Source organism: Oryzias latipes, chromosome 4, assembly GCF_053564925.1.
Source record: "Oryzias latipes strain Hd-rR chromosome 4, Olatipes_Hd-rR_3.1".
In the NCBI taxonomy this organism is placed as follows: Eukaryota; Metazoa; Chordata; class Actinopteri; order Beloniformes; family Adrianichthyidae; genus Oryzias; species Oryzias latipes.
In genome coordinates, this window is record NC_136240.1 from 10,906,727 (window position 1) to 10,924,723 (window position 17,997).

The following is a 17,997-nucleotide window of genomic DNA, read 5'->3' on the forward strand; positions in this document are numbered from 1 at the left end:
ACAGACTCAGATTTTGTAGTGACGGATGGATGGCATCCCTTCTAATTCCTGAAAGTGCCAACCAATTTAAAATGTATCATGAATGAGAAATAATAATTGTGGTGTGTGCCTGGGCGGAATTATTTGACACCAGGTTTCGTGTATTGGAATAGAGCCAAGAAAGAAAAAAGGTCTGGAGTGAGATTTGCAAGATAGGCACCACTTCGACATTTTGCACCAAGCCTCTTCCAGTTGTAAGTGGCGGACATGCATAATGAGGCTAAAGTGTTAGAAACAATTTCTAGAATTGCTGTGAATGCAGTAATAAAGTCTGACTTATAGTTCAGTGCGCCTAATAGGTTTCAAAATAGACCGACCATTGACGGTGTGCCCTATAGTGTGGAAAATATAGTACTTTATACTATGGCTACTGTTAAGGGAAACTTGGAGAAGTTTCAGCTTCATGGAGTGACTATGATGGCAATGTACAGTACAAAAAGTACTGTAACATTAAGACGTGACATCAAACCGGATGGGAGTATGAAACAAGGAGCTGGTCATTAGGATTGTACAGTTCTAAGTAATGGAGGTCACACAGTTGGATTTCGTTTTTCAGGCTGACCTCTCTGGCGTCGGCGCGCAGGTGACGCTGCAGAGTACACGTTAAACAGATTTCAAGAGAACAGAGGATCGGAGAAGATGGATTTATGAACTGATTAATCTTAGAAAAGTAGAAAGAAGCTAAAGAGAAGACTTTTTCACCTTGAACGATGAGCTCAGCTGTCGATAGGCTGTCTTTGGTCTTGCAGGTGTATTTGCCAGCATCACTTTCCTCAACGTTGTTGATGAAAAGTTGAGTGAGACGGCCCTCCTGCTTCATGTCATATTTCTCTCCAGGCTTCAAGATGACTTTACTTTTTCTCCACTGCACTGGAGCTCCAGGTTTGGAGAGTTCGCAGCAAAAAGTCCCACAGTCTCCTTCTATTACCACCAGGCTCTGGATCCCCCGTTCGAAGGTGACAGGAAGTGCTATTGAGATTGTAATCAGAAGGAAAAAACTATTAAACTGTTCTTTTTAAACCTCTTCATGTTAAACAATATTTAGAAAAAAACAATTACGTTTCACTCGAATTTCCGCCGTGGTTTTCTCATCTCCCACAATGCAGCTGTACCTTCCGGCATCTTCTGGCTGCACATTCATGATGGTCATCAGAGCTTTCTTTCCGTCAAGCTTCATCTCGTACTTTTCCTCCTCAGACAGCGCCACTCCATTCCTCAGCCACTGAACACGAACCCCTGACTTTGACAGTTCACAAACTAATGTGACACTTTTCCCTTCTTCAGCTTCCTGACTTTTAAGCGGCACCTTGAATGAGGCAGGAACCGCTGCGCAAACACACACAAGTGTGTTTTAGTGAAAAGCTCACCACAGGCTCACCACGCAGCAAACGACGGACGTACCAACAACTTTAACAGTGGCTTTTGTTTTCTGGTCCCTGCACACACAGCTGTAGATGCCACTGTCCTCTGGTACAGCATTATTGATCGTCAGCTCCAGGAGGCCATCTCTTTGCTTTATCTGGTACTTTTCTCCGTTCTCTAGTGGCTCTCCTCCCATCCTCCACTCCACTGGAGCACCAGGTATGGAGATCTGACAGAGCAGTTGGATGTTGTGACCCTCCTCCACTTGAACGTTCTTCAGCTTTTGATTGAATTTAATGGGAAGGGCTTAAAAATGAAGAGAAGGTGAAGTTATGAGCAGAACTCAAAGAAGATGGCATAAATGGTCTACTTTGACACAAACGTGCAACCTTCACATTACCATTAACTGTTAGAGTAGCAGAAGTCTCAGTATCCCCACAAGTGCACGTGTAGACATCACTGTCCTCCAGAGTCACATTGAAAATCTTCAGGGTAAAAAGCATGTCTGACTGCTTAATGTGGTACTTATCTCCATTCCGGATCACTTCATTCCCTCGTTTCCTCCACTCTGCACTGTGTCCAGGTTTAGACAGCTCACAGCGTAACGTTGCGGTGCTTCCCTCCTCAATCGACATGTTCCTCAACTTTTGCTTGAAAGTTACTGGTAGAGCTAAGAAGCCATTTACAAGCGCAGATTAGGTTTAAAGTTCCGATTAACGTATGATTCTGGCTCGGCATCCGAGTTCACCTACCACTGATCTTAACGGTAGCCGAAGTCATCTGATTAGCACAAACACAGCTGTAGAGTCCACTGTCCTCTGGCACAGGCCTCCATATCAGGAGCTCCTGGGTTGTCTCTCTTCTCCTTATCTGAAACTTCACACCGTTCCTTAAGAGTTCCTGCTCCTTTCTCCATTCTAGTGGTACTCCAGGTTTGGAAATCTCACAACGCAGGATGACACTACTACCTTCCTCAGCCTGCAGGTTCTTTAGATGTTTGGTGAATGTGATTGGAATCGCTGGAAAACCAAAGATTGGACTTAAGAAATGTGCATGTTTGATGTGAATACTGACAAAATGTCTGTAAAATGCATTAACTTCTTTTGGCATCTACAGGGGACAGTTGGGGGGTTTCAGTGATTCAGTGATTGATACAAAATGTGAAGGGCTGCGGCTCTGGGAGTTGTAGTTTTTTGGATTCAAACAAACTTTGACAGAATTTCTCTTTCTCTTGTAGTCAGGAGGATAAAACTGTTTTAGCCTGAATGAGTTTGTGAGGGAAATTTTTTATTCTTCTTTCTGACAAATTTTTATGCAAAAAAAGAAAAAGTTTGTGTAATACTGAAAAAAGAAACACTCCTTTGAAACATACCCTGTACTTTCAGGTTTGCTGTTGTGTGGTGTTCTCTGCACTGACATCTGTACTCCCCTGAGTCCTCCAGCCTCAGGGCTTTGATTGTCAGAGAAATAACTGTCTTCCTCTGTTTCATGACAAATCTGTCTGTAGGTCTGATCATCTCGAAACCTTTCCTCCATTGATACTGGACCCCAGGCAAAGAGTACTCGCACATTAAAGTTATTGTTTCTCCTTCTCTGGCTTCCATTGTAGATAGAGGCTGGGTGAACTCTGCAGGAATGGCTTAAAAACACAACAGGGGATGTTTTTCTGCAGGTAAAGTCCACTTTAACTCATAGTGCTGCTTAGCAGGATTTTGAAAAAGCAGATTACTTTTATACCTTTGACTGTGACCACTGCCGTAGTTGTGACAGATCCAGCGCTGCACTCGTACACCCCAGCATCTGTGCTGCAGACCTCCCGAATAGTCAGCCGAGCCTCACATCCTGAGCGACTGGCAAAGTATCTGGAGGAATTCCACATCAGGCATCCGTCTTTGTACCACAGGATGTGACACGGCTTAGAGGTCACACACGACAAAATCAAGCCACCTCCTTCAACGGCTTCACAGTCCTCCAGAGCCTTAGTAATAGTGGGGCGTCTTTCTAAAAGCACAAAAAGATGGTTGACTCTAAAAGAAAATGTTGTTTAACAAAATCCCAGGAAGGTCCAATCCTCACCTCTGACCAGCAGTGAGGCATAGGATCTTTTGTCTCCGGCTGAAAAGGAAATAGTTCCTGTGTCTTTGCGTGCAAGCTGAGTAAACGTTAGCGTGTGGTAGCCTCCTGTGATCATCTTGATCTCATTGAGCTCATTGGTGTAAAGCAGAGTCTCATCCAGGTACCACTTGACCCCAGCGTAATCATGGGGACAAATTCGACATTTAAACGTGACTGTGTCACCCTCGAGACACTCTGCATCTTCCAGCTCTTCTAAGATCAAAACTTTCTGGCCTGGGAAAAAACAAAACAGAAACATTAAATACCATAATGTTTATGTGCATTCTTTTTCACATGCTCAATACCATTTAGTGTTCACATTAAGTTGTTGTATTTATTCCTGAGATGACAAAAACAATGCCACACTCACAACCCAGTGACCTCACCCTGCACTGTCAGCTGTGCCCGGCTCTGCATGGTACCAACGTCACACATGTAAATATCTGTGTCGGATGGCTCCAGACAGGTGATGGTTAGGGATAGCACTACTCCTTTCTGCCTGATGACATACTTCCTCCCAGACCTCAGCTCCACCATGCCTTTGAGCCAAGTCACGCGTTTGGCAGGCCGCCAGGTCTCACACTCCAGGGTCACCTTACCCTTCTCCTCGGCTCGAGTGTCTCTCAGCTCCCTCGCAAATGTGTGCTGGAGTTCTGAAGCAAAAGCAGAGTTTAGGAGACTGGGATCAATATTTCTGTGAAAAAGATTTGGTGTTCTAGACTGAAAGATTACTTCGAAAAGCAAAGCCTTATCAATGGTTTGGTTTAAATCAGTTCAGCATCAACTCAACAGTTTTAAAATCTGCAACATTTTCATTCTTTTATTTGTGAACTTTGATTTTCTGATAAATAATTTAGGTGGAAAATACCAGAGACATTTTCAGGGTGTCAGAGAAGCTGAAGCACAAAAGCAGTTTAGGGTATGAAACTTTCCTAAAGTTTCAGTAAAATTTCAGTAAAGTTTCTGTGAACATCATGAATCATGAAGTGGCTTTTTCTAAGTGTTTTTCCTCAGCTTGTAAATAATGTATTGTTTGATTTCATGTAGTTAACTTCACAGATAAGCTTTCACAAAATTGGATTTAATTTAATTAAAAATTAAATTGATCTCAGTTTAAAGGATGTCAATGTAAGAAGTCCCTCAAAGCAAATTTTCTCTAAAAAAATACTTTTCTTGTTTTTTAATTACGGTATATATATCCGCCCGCCAGGTGGTTTAGTCCGGCCCACACATGAAGAGTAAAAATCATAAGCATGTTTAAAAAAGAAAGCAAGTTTCTGGTCCATTCCTGTGGCGAGTTATGATTTTCTAAAGAAATAACCGAAATGCGCAATACCGCCACTAGGGGGAGCAAAGGAAAAGCTTAAAAGGTGAAACAACATAACTCAGGGGTGTCAAACTCATTTCCACCGAGGGCCACATCAGTATAGCTGCTGTCCTCAAAGGGCCGGATATATCTTATATATGTAACTAGATGTAATGAAAGATACATGTAACTACTCCTTAATGTTAAACAACTAATTTATTTATTTATTATAACTTTTGAAAGTGACAATTACAGTTGCATAGAAAACACATGTTTGCTTGTTACTCTAGCATAAATCCTTTTAAATTAGATTCTGTCAGGTTAGATTATATGGACAGTGTTTAAGTCCTAATGTATAGTTGCCCAATCCCATATTTCAAGGCAGATTCCCCTTAGATATATATAAATACACACCAATTTTTATTTTTTATTTTAAGAAATCAAAAACTTTTAAGCTCTCGGGGGCCACATAAAATGACATGGAGGGCCACATCTGGCCCCCGGGCCTTGAGTTTGACATATGTGACATAACTGCATGTGCCAAAAACGAAACCTAACAGTTCTGTGTCTGGGTAGGCAGTAGTTTGGTTCCCTGTGAGCCTCACCACTGAAGGATGATCAGTAGTGACACCCTAATGACCGAAATGTTGTCAAAAAGAAAAAAAAGGTTGAAGTGAAGTGCTGAGCTTTCCAGGAGAAATGGACAGTTTTATTTGTTCACGGAGCTGAATGCAAACCTGCATGCTTGGTATGTCATCAACAGATTCTCCAAGAATATAACATTCAGCTATGAGACTCTCCACAAAGAAAGGTTTCACCATTTGCAGTCAAGAAAAAAACGATTTAGCAACTATTAACTGGACCGATGAATAACATCTGGATTTACTGCAGCCGTGATGTCAGTGATAGAGCAGTGAAAGCTAGCTACCTTATTGCAAACAAGTTGGAGCAAACATCCAATCCATTTTCTGATGGTGAACTTATTGAAAAATGCTGAAGGCTGCAGAAGTCTTGTGCCCCAAAAAGCAGTCAACCGTAAACCTTGTGCTATCCAAGGCACTTTAACATTGGAAGTTGGGTCATCTAGACCCACTAGACAGTGCGCTGAACCTTTTTTCTTCAATGATTTGTGATCTTCACTGGTGTCCATGGATTACAGGAAATCTTTCCACCTTTATCCACCTTTGTCATGGTAGGGAGAACACGTCAATATGAAGCCCATCGAGATGACTGTTGTTGTTATTTTGGGCTATACAAATAAAATTGAAATTGAAAAATAAGGGTGGGGTCATCTAAGATAGCACAAGGGTTAAACATGAGTCTGTCAAGAATTACGACTCCAGATCCAACATCTCTGAGGAAACATGGGCAGCCATATATGAAGGAATCCAGTCATTTATTGTATTTTCAGTCACTATTGATGAAAGCACCAACATCACAGATATGTACAGCTGTGCATATTTATTAAAGGTGTTGAAGAGACCGTCACAGTGGAGTTTCTGGAGTTGATGGACACAACAACTGATGACATGGTCAGCTCTTTAGTTACTGCGCTGGACAATTTTGAAGTGAACTGGTCACATGAAGTAATTTTGGTCACTGATGGCGCCCTATCAAAGGTCAGGAAGAAGGCAGGTGTTGCCACAAAATTCAGGCAGAAACCAGGAAAAGATTCTTATAATAATGAATGATAATAATAATGGACATTTCATTGTGTTTTGCACACTTGAATGACAGTAAATGTGTTTCTGCACAGGATTTGAATCCTGATATCTATGGACGGGTGAAGTTTCAGGAGAGAAAAGAGGTTAACTCCAAACTCTTATGTTCACAAATGTTTGCAAGTTTAATTTGGTGTAATTTTGTCATCGTTTGGACGTTTACATTTTAGGAAGATGTTTCATTTTTTTCTGTAGCCCCTCTTGAATTTATCAGGATTGCTTCAGTCTCAGATTTAAAATATTCAGTCTGTATAAAATTGAACAAACCAATATTTTTTAAAGTGAAATGAATTTTTATTTAAGATCCATTGGCCTCTGTGAATGAATGTGTAATAAGAAATGATTAGGCTACCATGTTGGTTGAGGCATGTTTTCCAATTAGGTAAAAAAACAAGAATAAAGCTTTATTTTGTCTTTACGCTACTGGTCCGGCCCACTTGAGATCAGACGGGTTGAATGTGGCCCCCGAACCAAAATGAGTTTGACACCCCTGCCTTAGATGCAATTTCTAAGGAACAACTGCTGCTCTGCAGAAATTATGACTTAGAAACGACTCAAGTTGTCTTTCTCTCTTTTGGCAAAAAATGGCATTATCACATTTAAAAGATGATCGTAGTTGTTTATGTGATTTTTAATTTAAGGGTTACAACTGTTCAAGAACTGAGAAAAACAGATTTAAAAATAAATAAATTCATCTAGTCATAAAGTTCTGAATCTACAGTAAATTGATTCCGAAATTTGGCTGCGCTTTCCAATCTAATGCTCCACTTTCAGGGAGTAGATGATTAATTTCCTACATCATGAATTTTGCAATAAAAATGTTTAAATAATGCATAGGTTTATCAGCGATGTCTATCTGTTCATTTTCACTATCAGATGTATAAATGAAGTGATATACTGTAAATTGTGATAAAAACTGGGACAAGTACCTCTGATGTCCAGCTTGGCACGGGAGGCGATGCCCTCAGCCTCACAGCAGTACTCTCCAGAGTCTCTGATGCTCACGTTCTTGACCACCAGCCGCGCCAGGTTCTTCTCCACACTCATGTCATACTTGGGACTTTGTTTGAGAAGGCGCCCATTTTTCAACCAGCGTATAGAAACTCCTTGTTTGGTGATTTCACAGTTTAGCTCTGCATCCTCTCCAGGCACAGCTTTGACATTTTGAAGTTCCCGAAAAATGTGCACTGGTTTCTCTACCAAAAGACAAAATGCAACAATATTTTTTTTTTGCATAAACGCTAATTTCTTTTTAACCGATTGTGCAACGGTACTGAAACACAAAGTTTACCTTTTACAAACAACATGGTCCTACAGCTTATATCTTTAATGGTGAAAACAACTTCTCCAGCATCAGTGAGTAAAGCCTCTCTGATGGTCATCTTATATATTCGGTCATTGTTGATAAGTTGAATGCGGCCGTTGATGGCCACCTGCTGCCCATTGATGGTCCAGAAGGGCTCGTCTTCAAGATCATGGGAGAGATGAGACTCAAAAGTGCAGCTTTCTCCTTCAAGGATTGTTGTTGTCTTAAGACGCTGAACTATGGTGATGTGTAGGTCTAAAAAATTGAAGTTAAATGAAGAAACCGGAAAACGTGTGAAAGAAGGTCTTCCAACTGAAATTATTGATCAAAAATTGAATCTACATGAGTGCATTTCTTTTTTTAAGCTCACCATGTACCACCACTTTAGCCTTGGACTGACTGGTGCCAAGGTCGCAGGTGTATTGTCCAGCATCGGCCTTGGTTAGTGAGTGAATGATTAGTGCCATTGACTTTCCAAACTGCAGAAGTTCATGTTTATCATCGGCCGTCAAAACCATCCCGTCTTTCTTCCAAACAGGGGTCACTGAATCTTTGGAAACTTCACAATGCAAACAAACTTCTCCTTGCTCCTCTCCAATTGCATCCTCCAAAGACTTGAGGAACACTGCTGGGCGCTCTGTGGTTGTCATGAACTCACAATATTTAATGGTTTTCACAAAAGCTAACGGTCAAGTAAAAATATCCTCATGTGGATAAGAGCATTTAACTTCTTACCTTTGACCTTAAGGGTGGTTGTCTCTGTGAGAAGGCCAGCTCTGACAGTGATCCTGCTTTCTTGAGGTCGCAGCTTCTTCAGAATGAGGCTGTGCATCGTTCCCATGTGCTGGATCCTGCTGGTGGCATTGGAATAAAGCCGAATGTTGTTGAGGAGCCACTCCACATTGGCAACCACATAGTTAAGTTCACATGAGAAAGTGGCAATGCCGTCTTCCTCGATGTCTACTGGCTTGAGATGTTTGACCATCTTCAGAGTTTTCACTTAAAAATAAAAAAAAATTAAATGAGAATAGTAAAATGCAGTAGCAGAACATGTTTAGGTTTTGAGGCATCTTCAACCGACCTTCTACCTTCACCTGTGCTGCGCTCTGGGAGCCTCCGGCTGTGCAACGATACTGTCCTGCATCCATCCCTGTCAGGCCGTGAATTGTCAGCTCTGCTCGTGTCCCTTCTCTCTTTACGCTATACTTGTTTGAAATTTTTAGAGGTGTACGACCTCTAAACCAGCGCACCACCCTGGGAGAGGGGAAAAACTCGCAGCTCAGAGTCACAGAGCTGTTCTCCTTTGCCTCCACGTCATCCATGTGGTGCACAACCTGAAGAGGTCTCTCTAAAGAGGGGACACAAGCAACACTTTCAAAACAAAATCAACACTAAAATGAATTCAAAAGGGGCCCAAGTCCGCAATTTTTGAATTATTGAATTCACCGACTCAATTTGATGGCAGGAACAAAGACAGAGATGTGAGATATTTTTAGAGAGGTTTGCATAACAGTGGCTTAAAAAAGTGACTCCTAGTGCTTAACAACCCAAATCTTAAAGAGGGCGTGAAGAAACTAAGGAACCATAGTTTCTTCAGGGTTGACTGGAAGTTTTTTAGGTTTTCCAGGCCCATGGAGGGTCGTAGAGACAATCAGTTTAAAATGAGTGCTTGTTTGTCTTTTGCAGGATTGTTCAGACACCTCAAGGGACATCAGGAAAATGGACCGTACCATTTTTGGGTGTGTAGTTTTTATATTATGAAGTATTTGTAAAGACAATGTGAATTACATGCACTTATGACATATGGGTAATGTTGTCATACAGCACACTCTGGTCATTAGTAAAGTGCACAATTGGTCCCTTTCTGACCACACACAGAAGCATAGGGCGGGCAGATGATAAGTAAATGCTGTGCTACACCCGTAGGATCCATCCATCTTTTTCCGCCGGGTCGCCGGTGCAGCAGTCTAAGCAAAGATGCCCAGACTTACCTCTCCCCAGCCGGTTCTTCCAGCTCCTCTGGGGGGGCCCAGAGAAGTTCCCAGGCCAGCCGAGAAACGTGGTCTCTCCAGCGTGTCCTGGGTCTTCCCGAGGGCTTCCACCCAGTAATGGACATGCACAGAACACCTCCCCAGGGAGGTTTCTAGGGGGTATCTGAATCTGATCCCCAAGCCACCTCACCTGGGTGCTCTGGATATAGAGAAGCAGCGGCTCTAATCCAAGCTTTCTCTGGGTGGCCGAGCTTCTCACCCTATCTTTAAAGGAGCACCCAGTCACACAATGGAGAAATCTCATTTCAACTTCTTGTACTCAGGACATCATTCTTTTAGTCATGACCCAGAGCTCATGACCATAGGTGAGTATTGTAAGGAAGATGGACCGGTAAATTGAGAGCTTTGCTTTTTGACTCAACTTTCTCTTCACCTCAATGGACCGGTACAGCGACAGCATAACATTGGACGCTGTACCAATCCACCTGTCAATCTCACGCTGTCACTCATGAACAAGACCACAAGATATTTAAACTTGGGGCAGGAGCACTCTACCCACCCAACGAGGGCAAACTACCTTTCCCTGGTCGAGAACCATGGCTTCAGAGTTGGAAATTGGTGACCCTCATCTCAGCCGCTTCACACTTGGCCGCAAACTGCCACAATGCACACTGCAGGTCCTGGCTTGATGAAACCAACAGGATAACATCATCTGCAAAGAGCAGAGAGGAATTCCTGTTTTCTTCAAACCAGACTCCCTCCAGTCCCTAGAAATTCTGTCCAAAAGACTATGAACAGAACCGCTGATAAAGGGCAGCCCTGCCAGAGTCCAAAGTACACCAAGAACAGGCCTGACTTACTGCCGGCTACGCAAACCAAGCTCCTGCTCAGGTCATACAGAGACCGGACAGCCCTCGGTAAGACTCCCCGGACTCCATACTCCCAGACCCTCTACAGTGGACGCGATCAAGCACCTTCTCCAGATCCACAAAACACTTGTGGACTGGATGAGCGAACTCCCACGAACCCTCCAGCACCCTAAATAGGGTGTGGAGCTAGTAGAGCTCGTCCACTGTTCAACGACCAGAAACCGCATTGTTATTCCTGAATCTGAGGTTCAACTATCAGATGGACTCTCCTCTCCAGGACCCTGGCATAAACTTTCCCAGGCAGGCTGAGGAAGCTGTAAGATGCCCACACAAACTACACTCTGTCTATTTTATTTTTTTCATTTCTAACAGTCAGGCTAAAAGCAAAGAGTGCATACTTATCACTTGAACAGCAACAATGGGCTTTCTTGCGCAGTCCACAGAGAAAATCTGTACGACACGTCTGCGTCTCACCTATTTCACTCTTATCTACCCTTCCACGTGGTTTAAGTGTTTATTATATGCCCATTCAAATATTACGTGCATAAACATTTTCCTTTTAAAGGCTCACTGAGCGCTCTACGATCACTTTCATGTGGGCCAGCTGTGTGCCCCGTACAGGTTTGCCAATTTTTCACCTGCCTTATCCGCCCATGAGGACAGCTGTGACTAAGGCTTAGGTCAACAAACAGTCATGTTTCTAACAAAGTTTAATGTCACTTTATGTTGAAACATATTGAATGTCCACTTCTTATATTTGTCACATAAAGTCATCTTCTATCCATTGTGTTAGAAGAGGATTGTTGGAGTCACCTTTCACCATAAGCTGAGCGGTGGAGCGGCTCTTCCCGGCCACAAACACCACAGGCCCGGACATGGAGCTGTCTGTGCTTGTGAAGCAGAGGCTATGGAGAGTTCCGTCTCTGCCAATGTTGACCGCTGCACAGGGCGCCAGCACTTCCCCATTCAAAGTCCACCGGGGGGGCCTTCCAGACTTCAGGTTTGTTTCTACCTGGAATAGTGCCGGCTGTGGCTCCATCACCTCCATCGATTTCATCTTCTGTACTATAGAGATAGCCTGTTCTGCAGGAACAATAGAGCCACACATTACTAAGTGTGCTGTCTGAACATTTGCTTCTTGAAACAGGTCAATCCTATATTAGTAAGTATGTTACCCTCCACTAGAAGCTGACATGATGTTTCGTCATCTCCTGCATCACATGTGTAGGTGTCTTCATCTGAGGAACACACATCTTCGATGGTCAGCTGTCTGTAGATATCTTGACTGATGAGCTGATACTTCTTGGAGGGGAGGAGCTCCTTCCTGTTCTTGTACCACCTGACCTGAGCATTTGGCCGTGACACCTGGCACTCTAGCAGGCCTCGATGATGATACATGGCAATCTTGACCCTGAGGGGACGTGTTATTTGGACTGGGAGCTCTAAAGAAACAAAAGTTAGATTTAGTTTCTTTCAACAACATACATAAATCCAGGACATTTTGCTTGATGTCAGGTGTCTGGTGGCTGGCTCACCTGTTACAGTCAGAGTTGCATGGGATGAGACCCGCTCTGCAGTGAATCGGATCTGTCCTGCATGTTCTGGTCGAACAGACTTGAAAAACAGAGTGTGAGATGTACCTGAAGACAAATTAAAGCAAATGTTAAAATAAAAATTTAAATAGTCAGAAGAAGACCTGCTGGCCTGCTTTAGTTCTGGACTGCAAAGACCAGATTGTTTAATTCTTTCTTACTGGGCTTTTAAGCAAAAATTTTCACTCCCGCCACATACTCAAAAACTCACCAAGATTTACATGCACATACTACGTCAAAATGATTTTTTTTATCATAGTGAACAACCCCTACAGCTGTAGAAACCGTCAAAAAAAGGAATCGGTCCTAAGGCTTTTATGGGGCTCAAAAATATTTAAAAATCCACTAACTAATATTTTTGATACTTGATGCTTAAACTGTTCAAATGTTTTTGTGTTCAAATTGTTCAAATTTTGAAAACAATAAAAAAAAAAAATCCACTAACTAAACCAAAATACATTCCAACAGAAGTTTGAAAAATATTATGGGATGGTCACAGGACCTCAGCTTGGCCTCAGTAAACCAGATTCTTCTAAATTTCGGTTTAAATGGATCAAGATAGAACTGCCGTGTTATGGCAGTGTGAATTCAGGCTATCTAAGTCAGAATTCCCTTTCTATTTCCTAACCACTAAAAAACTTTAAAGTGCATGACTATTTAGTGCCCTGGATTGTAAAAGTAATTCGGACACCATGTTCATTATGTTTTTATTTAAAAATGGCAAATGTGATGTCACTGATTTCATAAAAGGGAAATACGAGTATTTTATGATGACTATTTATGAGTCCACTGTTTTCTGATAGTGAAAACGTTGATGGTTTAAGACGGAAAATATATTTGAATAATTTATTTTTTCTAAAATTGGTCAAACGCAATGCATTGTGGTCTATATTCCTCAATCTAGTAAGCATCGATGCACACTGGCTTTTCTTTTTTGGTGATTTTCATATTTTTGCAACATATGGGATAAGAAAACTTTTGTTCAAGCAATCTTCTCCAAAATTTACACACAGGTTGCCAGCTTAAGTCTACAACCACAATCGAAGATTCATTGATCTTTGACCTCGAGAAAAGGCCACTATCTTGATATTTCCTTAAAAAAATCACTTTCAGTACCTTCTACAAAACAAAACTCCTCAGAGGGATTTTAATCAACGCCCCTTATAAATTCCTCAAAGACCATGGGAAGCTACTTGGGGTGAAACAATATTGGTTTTGAAATTTGTAGATTTGGAACGTCGCTAGTGTGGTGGGCTCCTAAAAGGGGCATTTCCCTGTTGCTTTCACATTTTTACTGAATTACTGTGAAAATGTTAAACAAATCCTTTGCTCATGCTGAACAAAATGTTATAACATATGATATGAATATATCAGATATGTGGGCACGGTTAAGCCTCTGTTGCCAAGAAAAGACAAAAGATTACTGTTACAGATTCTTCTAAAAATGACAGACCTCTTTGTCAACACCAGCCGACCAAAAAAATAAAATGGTTGCTATGGTAAAATCAACAGAGAAACCTTTTGAAATAAGTGGATTTGTCACGTGCAGCTCTGACCATGGAGGACATGAGCAGAAGGGGAAAGTGGGGAAAGGGGAAAGGTCGGGTCAAAGGAGGGTAGGCATGCAGACCACACAACGCCACTCGTGTATTTGATTTACATCCTCACCCTGATGTCTGATTTTAATATTGTCTCCGGATCGAATCCGGCAGTCGTCATGGTACCACCGACTGTCCACGTCCTCTTGGTTGACTTCACACAAAAACGTAACAGGCTGCCGCTCAATGGTGTCCACGTCTTCCAGCTCTTTCAAAATGTGAATGTCTCTGGCTGACAGGAAACATCCAATCTATGAGTCTCACCTGACTAAGATGTGCTGAAATCAGATGAACATTTCTCCGCATTTCCTGAAGCATTTCGCATTCCTTCAGCCCATTCCATGAATGTTTTGGTTTTTTTTCCATAGCTTAGATGATAAGGTTTTCATGCATTTTTTATTTAGCAATTTTAAGTTAAAAACTTGGTTTACAGTAAGAAATAGTAGAGAGCGGCCATAAGCCATCTAAAGACCTGATGATGGGAAGTAATTAGAATGCAATCTGACTTTACCTTTGACACTGAGCCGGCCTGAGGTCTGAATGCCATCGGCATGAAAGGAGAACAAGCCAGTATCTCCCAAAGCCACCCGGCTCAGAACAAGGGCGTGCTTCTTCCCATGTGTGCTGATGCGACAGTTGGGCTTTGACTTAACCTGCACCCCATCCTTCATCCAGATGCCTTCTATGTAAGCCAGGTTAAGGGTCACCTCAAAGGAACAGCTCTCACACTCGGACACCTCCACATCCTCCAGGCCCTTCACCACTTGCAGACGGTTCACTGTAACACACCGAACATTAGCGGCACAACAACCTTTTGCTTCCTTAAAGATCATTATTAACGTAGCTCATGGAAAGCCGACTTACTTGCAGCAGCTACTTTTCTTCCAAATTTGTCTCCCATATTTGCTGCTTGTCTCTCAGGGTGAGAAGTTAATGTTTGTTTGCTGCCACAAGTGGCAGGCTGCAGATGCAACAGAAAAAATGTGACAATTTATCAAATGATAACACATAATAATCCTGTTATGAAGCTGTAAAGACATTAACTTTTCCCACTAGTCTAAAACATGGATGGATGGATGGATGGATGGATGGATGGATGGATGGATGGATGGATGGATGGATGGATGGATGGATGGATGGATGGATGGATGGATGGATCGATAGATAGATAGAGGACTTTATTAATCCTGAGGATACTTGCAAGTTCCCTCAGGATTAATTAAATATGAAGATACAAAAATATTTTTAACGTAATAATAATACTAAAACATAAAAATAATGTCAGTGGTTAAATTCATAAAGAACCGAATAAAAAAATGCATCAAAACAATACTTGTTTTAATGCATTTAATGAAATGACTAAACAAATAAAAAAATACTTCATAAAAAGTCTACCATTCAGACATGAAAAACAAGAAGTTATAATTAAATAATTTTTAGATAAAAAGAACATCAGTCGTTGTAAGCAAAATACTGTTACGGCTGTGGCTGCAATAGTTTTGCTTTTCTGTTTGTTCTGTTATTATTTTGTACTTTTTTTGTGTCAGAGTGGGACCTCTGTGTTTTATGTGGATCTTTGTGTATTTGTGTCTGATCACTTTCTGGTGTGATGCATGAAAGGTGTGGCTTTTTTTTTTTTCTCATTGGACCAGAGCTGATAGAGGCAGCCTTTAAAGCACTGAAGAAGGCTGCTCTGCTGCAGCATGTCTTCATTCAGTGTGGCTCTCTTTGCTACTTGAAGTTTGACCTGTTTTGAGCAAACTCCTGTGCCTTGCAGTGTTCTCTCGGTGGGGTTTTTGTGTATTGGCCCATTTTGTGTAGTGTGAGCAGGGATGAGTGCAGTGACGTGCGGTCAGGTGAGGCACAGCCTCATCTGTCATAATCGTGATAAAATAGGAAAAGGTAAATTAAGTAAATATTATTTTCCAATAATCTGTGTTAAATATACATTTTCAGTCAGTATAACTTTATATTATTGTTCAAAGTAAATTAAAGCAATCTGAAGAGCTGATTGGGAGCCGAAAGGGTCGGTTCTTTTCAGTGAGCTGAGCCAGAAGAGACAATTCTCTATAAAAAGAGACAGAATTCCCATCATTACTACACGAGCGGAGGAGTCTTTGCTTTCATTGTTGCTGTGGTCACATTGCTTCATAACCAGGAGGGAAATTGAAGTCAGTTTGGTAGAACATGCAATCAGACATTTCCCCTGCTTAGATTAATACTATATTGTATCAATATTGACATGAAAATGTAGATTTTCTCATGCAAAAAATGTAGTTTTTCCATCATTGTCATTATTACCATTTGCTATAAGTGCCATTAATTCTAATAGCAATAACAATTAGTTGTTACCAGGCTGCTAGAAGTTAGAAGCTGGAGAAAGTATGGTGCACTGGGGTTCTGTCCTCTATTCTCATCTACTTCTCCTCTCCTCCTCTATTCTTGATCATTTATTTATCATTTAGTTCTCTGTTTGGTGCAGTGCGATTCATGTACTGTCCCTCTTTCCCACTCCCCTCCGGAGTTAGTGGGAGTAATTCCAGATTCCAGTTGGCTCGTCTTTGCTCCTGTCCTTGGCCATGATGGACTTCACCTCTGGCTTGCTATCTGACCCTAGCTCTATCTGGATGAAGTCCATCTGCTACACTATTCAAACGTTGTAGTTGTAAAGTTAGATAAGCTAATTCTTCTTTAACAGTCCTGGTACATCGCCTTCCCTTCCCGTCCCCTGGGAGAGGATCACTCCTTCATGTGGACATCTCTGAGGTTTCTTCTTTTTTTTCCTGGAACCAGGTTCTTTTTAGAAGTAATTCCACTCCGAGAAGGAGGGTCTAGTGGCAGGGATGCCCAGTTCACTTTAGTCTGTTTAGTTTAGCAATCAGCTAATGTATTTTATAACTGATTTTATGTTTTGTACAATTAGTGAAGCCCGTTGAGACAACTGTGTTGTAATATTGGGTTATATAAATAAAACTGAATGGATTTAAATTGAATTAAAGTAAGACGTTTCTTGGATTAAATAGGTAGGGGTTTTGTTTTAGGGTCATGTTGTTTTGGCCCTAAAGCCTTTTTGCTTCACCTCTTCTAGTTATTGTTTGTTCTTTATCATTTCTAGAGAGACTATCTGTTATAGTCCTCTGCATCCCCTAGACAAAAAGGGCAAAGCATAAATACAATTGTTAAGTGTAAAAAAAATGTGTGAAAAAGAACCGCACAGGACCACAGAACAGTGAAAAGTTTTACTCACACTAAAACTTTTGTTTTGAAAGTGACACATTAAAGTAGATGACCGTGTTGTCACTCTTTCATCTCAGTGAAAACATGCCAGTCTTCACCTCACTCAGCTGAGCTCAGCTCACCGTTTTAGACCCAGACTGCATTTTCTCACCACACAAACATTTCAAGCTTTGAAAAAGAAAACAAAAGTCTGACTGTCAAACCAATGAGACACTAGTAAGCCATTAAACACGAGGTAAAGCTCCTCCCACAATCATTACTGTGTCCTGGAGGTGGGAAAGTTGATATCATTTCCTATTTCTCGTATATGTATAATTCAGTCTTATTATGAAGACCAGAATAACATGGAAAGTAAAGCTGGTGCTCGAGGAGAGCAAAAAACTCAAATTTTTTATTTTGTGAAATAATTATGTTCTATTTCACCATATAAATGCCTCTCTGATAGACAACATTGTCAGAAACACACCAGACAGTTTGCATTGAATTACTTACCTTTAACTTAAAGCTAAAACAGTCCCTTGCATCCCCTCCTCTTGCAAGAAACAAATTCACATAAAATAATACAGATAATCCTTCTTGGCAGTGTCCAGGTTTTTCTTTGCTTTTTATTTAAGATTTTACTTGAAGTGTTTAGCCAATAAAATGCATGCATTTGTAGCTCCCAACATCCCAATCCCCAAAGTTGACAGAGCGAAGCGCTCTCCTCTTTTCTTGCTGTGATGGAGGACAGTACCGAACAGCTGACATATCTCTCCCCACATACTATCATCCAAAATAGCACTCTGTCAATGTGAGAGCAAAGATAGCTTTGGGTTTGTCGGTGTGAGGCAACATGCATCAATGGAGCCATTCCATTATCTC

The 17,997-nt window shown here is 41.5% G+C and overlaps 1 protein-coding gene across 3 annotated transcripts in view; it reads right to left on the reverse strand.

Annotated features, from left to right (window-relative positions):
- Nucleotides 1-17,867, reverse strand: part of obscna (obscurin, cytoskeletal calmodulin and titin-interacting RhoGEF a) — a 56,003-nt gene extending 38,136 nt beyond the window's left edge. For all 3 annotated transcript variants that reach the window (XM_020702275.3, XM_020702274.3, XM_020702272.3), the window contains exons 1-21: nucleotides 17,629-17,867; nucleotides 14,764-14,860; nucleotides 14,411-14,677; nucleotides 13,970-14,131; nucleotides 12,245-12,349; nucleotides 11,885-12,151; nucleotides 11,523-11,792; nucleotides 8,931-9,197; nucleotides 8,585-8,848; nucleotides 8,220-8,486; nucleotides 7,835-8,104; nucleotides 7,473-7,739; nucleotides 3,903-4,169; nucleotides 3,478-3,750; nucleotides 3,139-3,402; nucleotides 2,774-3,040; nucleotides 2,154-2,420; nucleotides 1,802-2,071; nucleotides 1,441-1,707; nucleotides 1,099-1,365; nucleotides 742-1,008 (exon numbers count right to left, since the gene is read on the reverse strand). In XM_020702275.3, the coding sequence (XP_020557934.1) occupies nucleotides 742-1,008; nucleotides 1,099-1,365; nucleotides 1,441-1,707; nucleotides 1,802-2,071; nucleotides 2,154-2,420; nucleotides 2,774-3,040; nucleotides 3,139-3,402; nucleotides 3,478-3,750; nucleotides 3,903-4,169; nucleotides 7,473-7,739; nucleotides 7,835-8,104; nucleotides 8,220-8,486; nucleotides 8,585-8,848; nucleotides 8,931-9,197; nucleotides 11,523-11,792; nucleotides 11,885-12,151; nucleotides 12,245-12,349; nucleotides 13,970-14,131; nucleotides 14,411-14,677; nucleotides 14,764-14,800 (4,852 nt within the window). In that variant the 5' untranslated portion in view covers nucleotides 14,801-14,860; nucleotides 17,629-17,867. The remainder of the gene's footprint in view (nucleotides 1-741; nucleotides 1,009-1,098; nucleotides 1,366-1,440; nucleotides 1,708-1,801; nucleotides 2,072-2,153; nucleotides 2,421-2,773; nucleotides 3,041-3,138; nucleotides 3,403-3,477; nucleotides 3,751-3,902; nucleotides 4,170-7,472; nucleotides 7,740-7,834; nucleotides 8,105-8,219; nucleotides 8,487-8,584; nucleotides 8,849-8,930; nucleotides 9,198-11,522; nucleotides 11,793-11,884; nucleotides 12,152-12,244; nucleotides 12,350-13,969; nucleotides 14,132-14,410; nucleotides 14,678-14,763; nucleotides 14,861-17,628) is intronic.
- Between the last annotated feature and the right edge of the window lie 130 nt (nucleotides 17,868-17,997).